Source organism: Pongo pygmaeus, chromosome 5 (assembly GCF_028885625.2).
Source record: "Pongo pygmaeus isolate AG05252 chromosome 5, NHGRI_mPonPyg2-v2.0_pri, whole genome shotgun sequence".
NCBI classification, from domain to species: domain Eukaryota; kingdom Metazoa; phylum Chordata; class Mammalia; order Primates; family Hominidae; genus Pongo; species Pongo pygmaeus.
This window is the reverse complement of record NC_072378.2, coordinates 53,271,555-53,288,059: the sequence shown is the minus strand read 5'-3', so window position 1 is coordinate 53,288,059 and position 16,505 is coordinate 53,271,555. Positions and strand designations below refer to the sequence as shown.

General features: G+C 40.8%; 1 protein-coding gene across 1 annotated transcript; it reads left to right on the top strand.

The window, feature by feature from the left end:
• Positions 1 to 330: 330 nt before the first annotated feature.
• On the top strand, positions 331 to 12,522 carry LOC129039292 (glutathione S-transferase A1). Its single transcript, XM_054492961.2, has 7 exons — positions 331 to 450; positions 4,900 to 5,016; positions 6,559 to 6,610; positions 7,799 to 7,931; positions 9,851 to 9,992; positions 11,134 to 11,265; positions 12,137 to 12,522. The coding sequence occupies exons 2-7, from the start codon at positions 4,930 to 4,932 to the stop codon at positions 12,257 to 12,259; spliced, it is 669 nt and encodes a 222-aa protein (XP_054348936.1). The 5' UTR covers positions 331 to 450; positions 4,900 to 4,929; the 3' UTR covers positions 12,260 to 12,522.
• The last annotated feature ends 3,983 nt before the right edge of the window (positions 12,523 to 16,505 follow it).

Genomic DNA, 16,505 nt, shown 5'->3' with positions numbered 1-16,505 from the left:
GGATGTCCTATATTTTATTTGGCAACCCAGTAAGAAAAGGGTGGCATCAGCTTGCCCTTCACAGACATCCCCTCCCAGCTATGCTCACAATAGAGATTTTTCAGTTGCCCTAATCTTTGCATCCAACTCGTGAAAAAAAGCATCTTTAAAAAGCCAGTTTCTGATGACTTGCAAAAAGAGCAAAATCTGGGTGAAATATATTGTTTGAACTTTAATTGCCAACCTTGAAAAGGAACATATTAACTAGTTTCTTCTGATAAGCAGATCACTTGCCTCATGTCTTAGAATCCAGTAGGTGGCCCCTTGGCCATGAAATGTGTGGGAGTTGCTTTTCCCTAACTTGACCCTTCTTCCAGTGGGAGGCAACTATTGAAAGGAACAAAGTGCTTATAAATACATTAGGACCTGGAATTCAGTTGTCGAGCCCGGACAGTGACAGCGTTTAACAAAGTAAGTACTGATCTTATAAATCTCTCTACGTTGCCTCACACGCTCCTCTCTAGCCTCCTAGAAAAATATGCTAATATGTATCCTTAGCACAAGGAAAAATCTGTTTTTACTCATATTGTGCCATCTTGGTGTGTTTGGGTGACACTTCAAGAATTGTTTATTTCTTTTCTGTTGGATACATCTTTACAGAAATGTAAAAATGAAGAATTTAGAAAACCAGGGCTTCAGCATTTAATGGTATGGGAAATAATGACAAGAGAAAAAAGAAATGGTAGCATTTTGAACAATAATCAGTGCTGGAAGAAGTGGCAATGTATGCAAAAATTTCTTTCTCTGTGTAAGTAGTCAACACACAATTGTAAACTGTGACACTGTAATTCTATATTGGCTGTGAAAATACAAAACTCAGGTTTATTATAATTAGAATAAATTAGTTTGAATGTCAGGAGGACTAGATTCTAGTTGAGCCTTTACCACTAGTTAGCTCAAAGACAAGTCATATTCTGTCTCTGGAGTTCTACCAACTCATGGCCAATATAGAGGATAGCTAAGAAAGAGGCTCTGACTGTTGCTGCCCTTCAAATTGTGTAATTCTTTGAAGGGAGATCTGTCCTGCCCACTCTAGGATGTTTCTAGGCATCCCTGGCCTCTACCTATCTGATTTGTAGCCCCCTCTCCCTCTCTGCAGATGTAACAACCCAAAATATCTCTAGACCTTGCTGAATGTCCTCTGGAGCAGAGGAGAAAAATCCCCCTGGTTGAGAACCATGGGACTACATGACTTCATGGGGCTAAGCAAGGCTGTGTTACTGATGTGCCCCACTGCTTGGACATTCACTGAAAATTTCCTGTTAATCCAGGTGGACTGATTAGTGAATATCAATAACCTCTGTACAGGAACTAAAAAGGAAAGAGATAGAGAAACAGAGAGCCATCATATGACAGATTTAAGTCTGGATTCATATAAAATCTTATTCCTACTAGAGTTCTATGGATAAAATATAGACAACCAGAGAAATGGATACAAGATAGATAATAGATGACGAAGAGACAGATTACAGAGAGATAGATACGAAGAACGATTGATAGTTAAAATAATACATACATGGATGGGTAGACAGAGATTGTAAATAGATACATATACATAGATTGTTGGTAGGTAAAATAATTGATGGATAGATAGATCAAAGAAAGAAGATCCATGGGCTACTCAATGTGTCCAGAGACTCATCCATCTTCCAAGCACTGGGAAAAGAGCAAACACCCATTGCTGTGTTCCTACTATGAATTTTTTATACATTATCTCACTTAACTTTCTCAACAACCCTCAAAAGTAGAAATAACTATCTCTATTCTAAGAAGAGAAAATTGAGGCTCAGAGATTAAACAACCTACTGCATTTATGAATCTTGTAATGGAAGGAGTCATGGTTTATCTCATTCTCCCTTCTCTCTGATAAGAAGCAGTGTCATTGGGACCACCTCAGAGATGTAAATGTAACTCCTTTAATTTACTCCTGGAATTATGAGAGCTTATATTTCTTACAAACCAAGCCCATTTTTTGATTGATGTAAATGCAGTTATACTAGTCCTCAACTCACTCTGGTTTTTAGGTTGTCAAATCAGAGAAAGGCACACTTGTATTAATTTTTTCTTCCAAGCAAGCCCCTGAAAAGTTGCTAACAGGAGGAACTCAGGAATTAGATGTTCTCCTCTTGCCCTCTCTTTCCAACATTTATTTGGCTAATATACATTGAATAGGAAAATATAAAACAACTTCTCAGACAGGAGCTGAGAGCCAGGTTACGAGGTGGAGTGGAAAAGCTCTGGACCTGCAATCAGAAGTTCAGGCTGACCCAACACTCACCAAGTGTGCAGCATGAGACAGGCTTTAGCTCTCTGAAATTCAGTGTGCCCATCTTTAATTCAGATAATAGGAGCCATTTCCCAGGGTTGTTGCAGAAGGTAGACACATTCCCTAGATATTGACTATGAATGAGGAGCATGTGTATGTGACCCATGGCAAATCCTTGATCTCTCTAGTTTTCATTTTCTGTTGACCCAACAAAGCTCAATGGTAACCTATGTCTCAGTCTTAGCCCGACCCTTGGAAATCTCACATTGAGAAAGTGATATGTTAGTTATCAGCAGAAGTGTTGTGATAAAATATTATGTAAGATAAAATTTCACTTCCTTTTGAAACATGATCCTCAATCAATGGCTAACAGAGTTTACTTTGGGGATTGGAATTATGACACTGTGAACTCTAGTCCATAACAATTAAACAAGCACACCCCATGCTTTCATGTGAACTTCACTCTCCCTTTCATTCTGCCGAATTATGCTATTTCCATTTCGCAAGTTACTTTAATTTACTCCTGGAGTTATCATAGAAAGTACAATGTCAAAATATCTCATTACAAAACAGGTGAGTTGATTCAGTATGATTTCAAAGAATTCTTTACTTTCCAAAGGTTAATTATTTACTCCCATATTTTAAAATGAGACATTTAAAAGATTTTGATGCCTAATTTTAGTCATACATACCTTTTTAGAAATACATTAGTTGAGGCTGGGTGCGGTGGCTCACTCCTGTAATCCCAACACTTTGGGAGGCTGAGGCTGAGGTCAGGTGTTCGAGACCAGACTGGACAACACGCTGAAACCCTTTCTCCACTAAAAATACAAAATTATCCGGGTGTGGTGGCATGTGCCTGTTATCCCAGCTACTCAGGAGGCTGAGGGAGGAGAATCACTAGAACCTGGGAAGCTGAGGTTGCAGTGAGCCAAGATTGCACCATTGCACTCCAGCCTGGGCAAAAACAGTGAAACTCCATCTCAAAATTAATGATAAATAAATAAATAAATAAATAAATTGGTTGTTAAAGGCAAATATATTTTTGTTCCACACTCAACAACCACAAAACTTTGCAAGAAGAATCTGAATGTTTAATATCAGAGCTGGGGGTTTGGAGAGAAAATGCAACCGTTCCAAAGTCTTGGCACTGGAACTTCTGCTTTCAATGAGTTCTGAGTCCTTCCATTCACATTCATAATACAATTAGTTGCATCTGTCCCTGCAGCCACTGGTTTTCATTCTCTGATACTTTGCTATGTTCCACCTTCCAAACAGCCTGGGATAGAGCAAGGGCTATCAAACTTCACTGATGAGCCCAGTCAATTTATCTCTAACCATTTACAATGAGCAAGTGAGCATGCACACATGCAAACATGCATACACACAATATACAAATAACTGAAACTAACAACTCATCAAACATTACTTACCCTTCAACATGTCATGCTCACTGATATTTTCTATTCTTTTCTATTTTATTTTTAAGAGTAATGGGCTTTCACAATCTGCTGAAAGGTTACCATGCATATTTGAGAAACACTAACATAGAAAATAAGACTCAGTCCTTGGTTTTTAATAGCAGTGAGTCTGCATCCCAGATCCATCATTTACTCTGAGCAAGTTACTTTAAAAACCTCAGTATTTTCAAATGTAAAATGAGAATAACAACTGCATTCATCTTAGGTGATTTTTGTGGGATAAAACAAAGAGAAATTTAGAAGAATGACCAGTGTGTAACTGATGTTGAACAAATGCTAGCTCCTTCCATATTGCAAAATTAATGCAGCAACATCTCTTCTTCCAGCTTATATAACAAAATGCACCCCACAGAGTTAGAATACAGAATTCCAAAAGCTGCAAGGGATTAACATTCTCTGTCTGTTGATAGATTTTGGATCTTCTAGCTACAGTTAACCAAGTCTGAGGCCTAATTTCTGGTTTTGATCAAATGCAGTCTCACAGCCAAAGAGCTGAAGAGTGACTTAGCTCCCAGCCAGTCCTCCCTGTCAGAGACATCCTCTGGTTCCACGGCCAGTTCATGGGTTCCCAGGGCCTTCACCCAGCTGGCTTCCAGGCATGACTTCATTTTAGTCCTTGGTGTAGATATTCATGTCCATCACCAACCGGAGTATGACTGTGAACATTGTATTTCTCTGATGTTCCATTTCATTAACTAAAAAATGGAGATAACAGTCATTTCATGGGACTATAAGGAGGATTAAAGATATAAGATATTGAAAGGGACTAGCATTGAGGAAGGATCACTAGGAAGTTTTCAATAAATATTCGTTCTTGAATTCTTCCTCTTCCATTAACTCCTATATACATATATTATTATCACATACTCTCACCTCTTATGCTGCCAAGAAAAGTCACAGTTAGCCAATGAAGACTTGAGACTGGTTTGCTGGAATCTGAGGGTGGTCACTGATGGGTAACAATTTGAGCCAAGAAAACATTCCAGGAACTCTTTCAACACAGTCATGAAGAAGGCAGGTTCTTCTTCGGTATTTTTCGTGGTTTTCAGCTACACATCCTAAAGTACATTTTTGATTCTATGGTTTCAATTATTCATTCATTCATTCATTCAGGCTTAGAGAAACCTCCAGGAGACTGCTATCATGGCAGAGAAGCCCAGGCTCCATTACTTCAATGCACGGGGCAGAATGGAGTCCACCCGGTGGCTCCTGGCTGCAGCTGGAGTAGAGGTAGGTTCTGAGTTAGGTCATCTTAAGTCGGATTTACGATTGCATTATCACATACTTTTCCCACAGAAACTATGAGATGATTGCTTACTGAAGCATTGTGCCTTAAATAAAAATGGACTATAATTAAGAAAAAGATGAACAGATTTGACCTAGTAATTCTTAAAATGTCTTCTCATCTAAAAGCAAACATATTAAAATACAATTAAGACACTAATCACAAAGTGCAGAACTTAAGTGGATTAGAATTTAAACAAACTGTAAAAAATAATTTATAGCATTTATACAATTAGAAACATGAAACTGAATATTTGAGGACATTAAATAATTATTGTTAATATTTCATGTGTGATAATGTACTATGGCTGTCTTTGGAATAGTTAATGTGTTTTAGGAAAACACACTGAAGTATTTAAGGATTAATCATATAGATCTGGGATTTCCTTGGAATTATTACAAGAGGAGAAGTAGGTGGGCATATAGATGAAACCATATTGATTTTGATTGATAATTATTGATTCTATGCAACAAGTATAAGGAGAATCATTATGCTTTTCTGTTTATATTATTCATGTTCATAATTTCCACAATAAAAAAATAAAAATGCATAATATTAAAAAATGGTTGTAATTAGAGGTAAAATGCAAACTACAAATGAGAGACGGAAGGGAGTGGATTGTAATAAACTACCTATTAAAGATTGACTACATTCACAGCAATTATTTGCTTGAGCACTTATTAATTCCAGGTTCTGTACTCGGTCATGGAAATAGTGAACAAGACAGACACAGTCCCTGCCCTGGGGCAGCCTACATGTCTATGAGGATGCAGGGAAATAAACACATGGTTAAAATGATGGGAGGAGGCTTCTAGAACACACAAGCATTCCCCAATGCCACAAAACCACATCAGAAACCAGAGGTTTTCCTTAAAAATAATGTTAGTGTGGGACTCTAATTCCTTTATTAAATTGAGAATTTTACCCTATTGTGTCTCACGTACTTCAGAAGAGAAAATTATAGTTGCAAGTGTGAAAGCTGTGCAACAGCAGCGACCTATTTCACCCTTAGCAGGGTTCCTGAGAAGTGGGGCGATACAAATTATAGCAGAGGCTCCTTGGTGGCAGAATATTTGATATCCATTAGCCCATGGCATGCCCCATGCTGGGAACACACAAGGCTGTGGTCTGATCTCACTTGGAGACACAGGCTTTCCTAAGATATGACAACACCATAACTAGAAGAACTGCTTTGTGCCTTTTCTCCAGTGATGTCCCCTCTCAAAACATGACCTAATCATAGACATTCATATCAGGGTGGAGGTGAAGTGAACTAGAAGATTGAGCAGCTGTGTGCTGTGACTCATGCACTTTTCTCAATGAATTAGGTCTAAATTTCCAAATGGCCATGACCAGCCCCCTCTGTGTACTCTGCCAAACTCAGAAATCTTATATTCTCCAAATGATGCACCAGATGGGGCCATTCAAGGCCACAAGTCTATAACAGAATGAATTAACAAGAACTCGTTTACTGTTTCTGCTTCCAGTTTGAAGAGAAATTTATGAAATCTGCAGAAGATTTGGACAAGTTAAGAAATGGTAAGATCAATCTCTAAGTTCCTCTGATGAGGGTATCTAGTAGAAGGTACACGGGGAGCTTTGCACAGCTGGCAATGTCTATGTGTGTGGGGTGTGGTATTTGTACATGGTGCAGAGGGAGAAAGTGGTTAAAATGGAAGGGATGTGGCTCCTTGATCAAGTCTGGCAACTCTCTCCAGGCTAAAAGGACCAGACCTCTCAGAGTATTTGCTAGAGGAATCATCTCCCACGCCCTGAGAAAGCCCTTTCTTTGTTTTCATGCTTGGGGCATTGTGAATGAGTGGTGGTCATCAGCACAGGATCCCACACAGCCCTCCCCATCCAAGCACATGCAAGAACATGCATTAGACAAAAGGAGGAGAAATAGATGTGGCCACTGTCTCGAGTTTTTTCTTTCATGTGGGGAGTGTGACAAGGTAACACTGTAGCAATATCGCAGACTTTGAAGAGCACAGAAAGGGACCCTTACATAAAAACCTCTCAGAACCTGCCTTAAATGTCACAAACACCATGAAACTTACTCTGGGAACTTTCTGTTTTAAATGGCACCTTGTTGCCAGTCCTATTGTAACTTGTCCCAACCTCTTCCTAAAATAACCATGAAGATAAATCAACACAAAAAATTCAAGAGTCCCACTATGTATCTGGAGGGGCAATAAAAACATATATGAAATAAATGTATAAAAAGTAAAAGGAAGCTTCTTAAGAAAAAGAAGAACTACAGGAAGCTTTTTAAACATGTTGTTTGGACTGGGTGCAGTGGCTCACGCCTGTAATCTCAATTTGGGAGGCTGAGGTGGGTAGATCATTTCAGTTCAGGAATTCAAAACCAGTTTGGCCAACATGGTGAGACCCTATCGCTTGTAAAAATACAAAAATTAGCCATGTGCAGTGGTGCATGGCTGTAATCCCAGCTATTGGGAGGCTGAGGTAGGAGAATCACTTGAACCTGGGAGGCAGAGGTTACAGTGAGCCAGGATCAGGCCACTCCACTCCAGCCTGGGTGACAGAATGATACTCTGCCCAAAAAAAAAAAAAAAAAAAAAGTTTTTGTTTCAAGTGAAATCTTACCAGGCAGTAATTTCATTTTCATTTTACAAATTTAGTCATTTCCACAACCATTTTGTTCATCCCAAAAGGGTGAGTTTCAGAGACACTTCACTCTCCTTTTTTTTCTTCCTTCTAAAGATGGATATTTGATGTTCCAGCAAGTGCCAATGGTTGAGATTGATGGGATGAAGCTGGTGCAGACCAGAGCCATTCTCAACTACATTGCCAGCAAATACAATCTCTATGGGAAAGACATAAAGGAGAGAGCCCTGTACGGTATATTTTCTGTTCTTCCATCCACAGAGAACACAGAGTGATTTAGGTCCTTCCTTGAGTGGGTGGGACCATGGCAGAGCATCATGCAGCAGGCTGGGCCTTGGGCATGCACGCTGAGGTCCAGTATTGCACAGTCCCATGGAGATGAGGGAACAGTGAACATGGGGAGGGTTCAGGTGAGGGTGAGTCTAGAAGAGGATGCAGTCCATGGATCCAGCACCCTGACAGAGGTTTCCAAATATTGACGAACCATGAACTCAGGAGGATGGGGAATCATGATTCCAGGTGCTCAGGACTTCAGAGGCTGGACTCTGGCCAACAGTTTAGGACAGGCATAGAATATGTGAGAGTCTGTAGATGAAGGACTGGGGAGGGAAAGCTGCAAAGAAGCCGAATCTAAGATCCCAGTAATTCCAAGAAAGATGACCAGGAACCTAAATTACCAACCAATTATATCAACTGGAATACTTGAGCAGGGCTATTAGAGGCTGGCACCAAGGATCCTGGGGTTACCTTGACACATGGATAGAAGGCCAAAACAGCCAGATTGATTCCATACCAGCAAAGCCAAGGGGTCTCCTTGCTGTTGTGATGAGACTGCATGATTCCAAATAAATCCTGAATGAAACTGCTGGCAGCTCCTCAAAAACTTTAATATGGTATTACCAATGACCCAGCAGTTCCTCTAACAGGTATATCCCCAAACAATCGAAAATACATCCACACTATATACTTTACATAAGTGAATAATGCAAATAACAATATTCATAGAATTCAAAAAGTGGAAACAACCCAAATATCCATCGATCAATAAATGGAGGAGAAAAATGTGCCTTAGCCATGCAATGGAAAGATATTTGGTCACGAAAAAGAATGAAGTACCAATGCATGCTACAAGAGGGTTAAACCATAAGACATGTTACATAAAATACACAAGACACAGAAGGCCACATATTATAGGATTCTTTTCATATGAAATGTCCAGATATTCAAATCCATAGAGGTAGAAAGTAGATTAGTGGTTGCCTGGGGCTAAAGGAGTGGGGCTTGGAGAAAAATGAAGAATACTGCTAATGGTACAGATGTCCTTATCAGGGTGACCAAAATAATTCTGGAATTAGACTGTAGTTATTTTTACAGATTTCTGTGAGTGCACTAAAAACCACTCAATAGTATAATATAACTGGTGGCAATTATAGTATGTGAATATGCATCAATAAAGCTCTTTTTTTAAAAAGTATTGTGAAACTCCAGTTTGACACAAAAGAAGAAAAGTTTGCACTGGTTGTAACTTTATAGAGAATTTCACCAGGGAAGGGGATTCTTAGGTGGGGTCTCAGGAAAGGCACACATGGCTAGAGTTGGGCAACAGCACATGGAGAGGGCTGTGGAAATGTGTTTCATGGGTGTAATTGGAAGAACTGCAAATATGGGGCATAGAAGCAGCCCTGGAAGGTGTAAAATGATGAGAGAGGACAAGGAATATGACTGAGATGGCTCTGCCACGGACTCTCTTAGGATTACTTAGGAAGCAGGTCTTTGGCCATTTGACTCACACTAAGTTCATGCACAGAACAAACCACAATGGAGATGATAAATCTTGGCACAGCATCAGTAGGCACTGGCAGTGATTCCGCCAATTTCTCTGTTGACTGTGACCACCGATGCTCTTTTTACCTGTATTAGGTCATGCATGTAACACAATTTGGAGATCTATCTACCTTGATAGGTTGTTTTAAGAGATAAATGTTAATATACCTGTAAAACTCAGAGCATAATGACTAGACTATAAAAGGCACTCACTGGAGGTGAATTATTTTGCCATCACCTGATACTCTACTCTGTTAGGTTTTTATAAACCTATAAAATCTAAGGCAAAAGGTATTTGACCATTTGGTTGTTTCTGTCTTCCAGGATTGATATGTATACAGAAGGTATAGCAGATTTGGGTGAAATGATCCTCCTTCTGCCCATATGTCCACCTGAGGAAAAAGATGCCAAGATTGCCTTGATCAAAGAGAAAATAATAAATCGCTACTTCCCTGCCTTCGAAAAAGTAAGTGAAGCTGTTCAGTGTTTTGGGGAACTGAGTTTAGAGGCCAGTAGAAAAATAGTGGCTGGGCATTCCTGGAGCACTGACCTTCACTTTCAGTGAGACTTCCTGAACACCAATGCAGCACTCTGATTCTCAAGGCATTTTATGAAAATAGACTTGGAGAAACAATTGTATCACTTATACGCAAGCTATAATTTTCCAGTAAAATTTTAATTTACTGGACCCCAACATGGAATTACCTGTTCAACAAAATTTCATGTTCATAAGTAGAATGTGGGCTCTGGACCACACTGGAGGTTGCTGTTGAGTCTATGGAACCCCATGGATTTTGACTGAACAGGGGCGTGATGAAAGCCATCCATCAGAAAACATTCTGGCACCATGTGCAGGAAAATAGGAGACCAACTGCCCAACCAGAGAATACTGTAGTGATTCAGGGATGGGTATTTTTTAAAAGGAGAGTGATTGTGGGATGCAGAGGAAGATTTTGTAAAATGGATTTTATAGTAAGTTGTAGACATCAGTGCAGTTCACCCCTAAACTGTTCAGCTTGCAGATTATAACATAGTGCCAGTTGGGAGTGAGAGTCAATGCTGTAAGAAAGATGATGAATTCAGGTTCACCCAGGTTTCCTACAGATCACAGGGAGATAGAGCAGGGAATGAGGAGAGCAGAGAAGGAGAAATGAGGACTCTGAAATAGTCTCCTCCTGGGGGAAGAGTGTTGTCATGAAGGTGGAGTCGCTGCCCAAGGGAGATTGGAGAGGGAGAAAGCAGAATGTAGAGCCATGTCCTGAATGTGAGGGCTCCATGCTGTAGGGCCTGGGGCAGACAGAACACATGGCGGCAGGTGCTAAGCCCCTGGCCCATGTGGAAGAAGCAAGCTGTGTGGGTGTTGTAGATGCCACAGTGATGTAGAATGAGAAGAGAAAATGGGAGCCTGAGCTACAACTGAGGAGTGAGTAGAGTTACAGTTCTTACTCTCTCATTCATTCAGAAAATGTGGAGAAAGCTCTGGATTTCTGCACCCATGTAGTAAGGCAGCAGAGGTGGGGAAAGTCAGGGTGGAGAGGCTCTGAAAGAAGCAGGAGTCCTAGCCTGGTTGTGTATGTGTTCCTGATCTGATTCCTCCCATTCCCCAGGTCTTAAAGAGCCATGGACAAGACTACCTTGTTGGCAACAAGCTGAGCCGGGCTGACATTCATCTAGTGGAACTTCTCTACTACGTGGAAGAGCTTGACTCTAGCCTTATTTCCAGCTTCCCTCTGCTGAAGGTGACGCATTTCACAGCCCAGAGAGCCAGCCCCACATCTCCCATCTTGGGATCTTGTATCTGGGCCCTGCAACTGACCACGTTTTGACCCCAGCCTTCTCCAGGCCTTCAGTGCCCCGAGGTCTCCAAAATGAGCTTGCAGGCTCCAATTTTGAAGAACGAAAACACTTTTGTTTTGGAAAGGAAATTTGTGGTGCATGCTACCCCACAAAGAGTATTTTGCCCTTTATTATGGAAAGAACCCAGGGCCCAGCATCTCTCCCCATCCCTCTATTTCAATGTGGTTTCTGTTCCCGAGTTCTCTGTGATGTCCTTTATCCCATATGTGCCCACATTGAGCCAGTCTGAGCAGAGCCCTTTCCATTTGGTTTCCTCCCTGGGCTCCGGCTCCTGTTGTCTGACATTGTGTTCCTCTCTGCACAGCTCTCCAGCACACTGGCCCCCCACACTGTATCTCTCACTGAGTAAAGGTGGTCCCATGGTTTGTCTTCAATATTTTCTATAACTATTCCCTTCCAAACTAATTTCCCCATATTTTCACTTCTGCTTAGAGACTCATCTGTGTTGATATCTCACAGGTACATTATTTTTTCTTGTCTTATACAAGAGTCATTATAGGATTAGTATGTAAGGAGAAAGATAGAGATGACTGAACTGATTAAAACTTCAAGACATCTTTGGGGAAAATAAAGTGAGCTACATGTTCTTCCTCTTATCTTCATTTCTCACTGGGTGTCTCTTTCTGCCTCCATGCTTGTGCTGATGGAACGGACTCACTTGGTCTTTGCAGGAGGAGCTCATATTCCCTGGGTCATGTTAATGGTGGTTTCAGCCCTTGGCTTCACTCTGAGGCTGTGCTTTATGAATTACAGGCCCTGAAAACCAGAATCAGCAACCTGCCCACGGTGAAGAAGTTTCTACAGCCTGGCAGCCCAAGGAAGCCTCCCATGGATGCGAAATCTTTAGAAGAAGCAAGGAAGATTTTCAGGTTTTAATAACGCAGTCATGGAGGCCAAGAACTTGCAAGACCAATATTCTAAGGTTTTGTGACAGTAAATGGCTTTACCTAAGTGTTGATTGTGCCTGTTGTGAAGCTAATGAACTCTTTCAGATTATATACTAATTAAATAATACAACTCCTATTTGCTGACTTAGTTAAAATTGATTTGTTTTCATTAGGATCTGATGTGAATTCAGATATCCAATCTCCTCCTAGCCAACCATTTTCTGGGAATTAAAAATTCAGTAAAAAAGGAAACTATAGATTATGTGGTTTGTTTGACTTTTCGAAGAATTGTCCTGTAACATACAATTTGTCATATAATCTATTAAAATGTCAATGTAGAAATGCGCTTCTGACATTTTCAGGTATGCACAGGAGAAGAGTTACCATCCTGGATAATGGCATAAAGACATTTTCTTCTTTTCCTGGACAGTCATTTTATTTCTGATAAAAGCATTCTTTCTGATGCATTTGCAAAACAATGATTCTGTCTGCTGTGGATTCCTCAGTTTTCTAGGAGGTGAGGAAATATTGAAGAGCAAACAGACCCACCCTCTGCTCTCAGGCCACCCTGTTGTCCCTTACAGTGTGTATGCTCCTGGCTCATCTTCACTCTGCTCCACAAGGCTCTGTGGGGTCCCAGGCATGAGCCTTCTCTTAGTTCCTTCAGTGCCACTCAGGCCTGGGTTGCCAAGATACAGATGGTATATGTGAATTACAAATAACTATATGCAAAATCATTTTTCCCTGGTGTGTCACTGTGCCAGAATGCTTAGATTATGAGTGCTTTCTAGCTCCACCCCCATACTGGTCCTATAATGCTAATCTCTCCCAGGACAGCAGGGCTTCTGCAATTTGCGCTCTCCTCTTAGAAGGAGTTTCCCCACAGTTGGCAGAGGTGGTTGAGGGAGCAGACAGACACACAGGCTTCCTACCTGCAGCTTCACTTTGCTCTAGTCTCTTCTCCACTTACAACCAGAGTAGTTTTTCTAAAATGCAAATTGGAAAAAAATCACAGAATTCTTCAGTGAGTCCTGACTGCATATAGAATGCATCCTCACACCTGTCCTCACTCCTTGGTCTCCAGCCCAGTCACTCTCTGAGCATGGTGGGGCCTCTTGCCTTCCTGTCTGGGTGCACTTGCTAGCCCTGCCTGGCAAGCTCCTTCCCAGTGGACACACTTCACACTATCTCATTGCTTCCCAGGAGCGCTGGGCTGTCCTCTGCCCTCCACAGAGTCCCAGTGAGCCTCTAATAACACCTGAGGGCCACTGTGTCTGCTCCCCTGTACCGTGAGCTTGTGGTGTGGGGCTTGGCCTGCTGGGTCCCCAGTGCTTCATCACCAATGGACAATGACATCTGCACAGACCCATGCACAGCTCTATGCACCTCCAGAACCTGGGTATATGAGACTGGGCTTTGAGAACTCACAAACCCCCACACTCTCTATCTGTCTCCATTCATTAATTTCTAAAAAAAAAAAAATTGGCTCATATCCCTCAAATGCTTTGTAAGGACCCTGCTTGCATGCTGACCAAAAAAGACAAATTGCTAAGAAATTTTTATGGGACACTTACATGAACTAGAATGCTGAAGCTTTGATGAAATTAGGGAATTATAGAATTTTCATACGATAAGAGAGTATCATATTAAACATAATCATAGTGTGATTATGTTTAGAAAAGAAGTTCTTCCTTTCTAGAGATGAATACTAGTATTTACAGATGAAATGATATGCTGTCTGGGATTTGCTTGAAAAGAATCCCCCGGTAGCGGAGGGAGTACATGGGAGTTTGTATCATTTTCTTGTAGCTCCTGTCACAGATTCCTACAAACTGGGTGACTTGAAACATCAGAAATGCATTTTCTTACAATTCTGAAGGCCAGAAGTCTGAAGTCAGGGTGTGAGTAGGGCCACATCCCCTGGAAGTACTAGAGAACAATCCTTCCCTGCCTCCTACAGCTTCTGGGGGCTCTTGGCATTTCTGCACTTTCATGGATCATGGCCACATCACTCTACTTTCTGCCTGGTGCTTCCAGCACCTCACCCTCTGCGTGTCTGTGTCTTCTATTCTCTATGTTGCAGGGACATTTGTCTTTGGATGTAGGGCCTATCTGGATATACCAGGATGATCTCATCTGAAGTTCCTTAATCTCATCTGCAAAGAGCCTTTTTCCAAATAAGGTCACATTTAAAGGACTCAAGGATTTGGACATGGACCTCTCTTTCTTGGGAGCCAACATAACTTAATTCACTACCTGGTATAGATGAAGAAATGTTGCTGGCAATTGATGAATCCTGGTCATGGGTACCTTCAAGCTTGTTATATTATTCCCTCTACTTTTGTATTTGCTAGAATTTTTCCATGTAAATTTTAAAACTATCTTATTTTAGGAGCTCCTATGATGTCCATGTTTTGTCCCAGACAATAAGGACTGGACTCAAACAAGAAGAAGGCTCTGCTCTCAGGAGCTCAAGGTCTAGGGAGAAATCTGATATTGAATACATCATGTAAATTAATGTAGGGAAAGACACAATAGAGAAAATACAGTAGGAGCTGAAAGTAGAATATTCCAGTCAGGACAAATGCCATGTGCAAAGGCCCAGAGGCCAGGAAGGGTGATTAGAGCAATGCAGAGAGGAAAGAACATAAAAACAGGGTGGCCGGATTTGGCGGATAAGATACAGGACACCCAAATAAATGTGAATTTTTAGATAAACAAGCAATACTTTTTTAGTATAAACATGTTTCCTGCAGTGTTTGGGACATACTTATACTAAGAAATGACTGATCCTTTGCCTGGAATTCATATTTACCTGGGTGCCCTGTATTTTGTGTGGCAACCCAGTAAGAGAAGCCTTCCAGAGTGCCATCAGCCTGCCCTTCACAGACATCCCCTCCCAGCTATGCTCCCAGCAGAGATTTCTCATCTGGCTTAGTCCTTACATCCAAGTCATTAAAAATGAGCATCTTCAAAAAGCCAGTTTCTACCGACTTACTGTAAAGAAAGCAAAATCTGCTGAAATTTGTGATTAGATTTTTATTGCCAACCTTGAAAAGGAACATATTAACCAGTTACCTTGTGATAAGAGGATGACTTGCCATTTTTCTTAGAATCTAGTAGGCAGTCCTGTGGCCCTGAAACGTGTGGGAGTGGCTGTTTTTAACTTGACTCTATTCCTTTCAGTGGGAGGAAGCTATTGAAATGAACAGGTAGTTTATACACCACATTAGGACCTCAAATTAAGTTGTTGAGCCACAAGGGTGACAGCCTTTAACAAAGTAAATACTGATCTTAGAAATCTGCCTACATTACCTCATGTCATCCCATCTAGGTCACTAGAAAAATACTTTAAAATGTGTCCTTGGCACAAGAAAAATCTGTTTTATACTCATATTAGTGCCTTCTCTGTGTGCTTGGATGACAGTTTAAAAGTTCTGCATTCACCTGCTTTTGGATACATTGTTTCAACTTAAATAATAAACAGAGACCCTTTCAAATAATAGATATTTATTTGAGAATTAAGTGTTGTAATGGGTATGTGTTTGTCATAGTAAACTATGTATGTATTCAGGGAAGTTAAGGAAGACAAAGTTTTTCATAGAAAAAAATGAGGATCAAATAAACGTTTTGAAATACTTATCAGTCACTACAAATATCAACAACAAGGGTAATGCCAGGCCAAGTTTAAACAGGTAGTTGCTGGGCAAGTGTCCTAACAGATTCTTTTATAAGATTGCGATGGCCTTTGTTCAAAGTTGTTTTTCCTAGTTTGTTTTGTTATCAGATAAAGAGTAAGAACATTCTCTTTATGGCCTTTTTCAGCTCCGTTGTCAGAGTTTTCCTAACATTGTGACTCCTTTTGACTCTGACAACTCTCACAATCATTAAAGAAATGCAAAAATGAAGAATTTAGAAAACTAGACTATGAGAATTATAGTAGAAAAAGTAATACCATGAGGGGAAAAAATAGTCACGATGTTGTGTCCAGAATTGGTGGGTTCTTGGTCTCACTGACTTCAAGAATGAAGCCGTGGACCCTTGCGGTGTCACAGTTCTTAAAGGAGGCGTGTCCAGAGTTTGTTCCTTCTGATGTCCGGATGTGTTCAGAGTTTCTTCCTTCTGGTGGGTTCGTGGTCTCGCTGGCTCAGGAGTGAAGCTGCAGACCTTTGCGGTGAGTGTTACAGCTCATAAAGGCAATGTGGACCCAAAGAGTGAGCAGCAGCAAGATTTAT

Bases quoted from the DNA above. Each gene is read 5' to 3' on its own strand.
- LOC129039292 (XM_054492961.2), top strand. From the start codon at position 4,930: ATGGCAGAGAAGCCCAGGCTCCATTACTTCAATGCACGGGGCAGAATG. The intron at 6,611-7,798 runs GTAAGATCAATC...TTCCTTCTAAAG, and splicing joins TTTGGACAAGTTAAGAAATG to ATGGATATTTGATGTTCCAG. The intron at 7,932-9,850 runs GTACGGTATATT...TCTGTCTTCCAG, and splicing joins GACATAAAGGAGAGAGCCCT to GATTGATATGTATACAGAAG.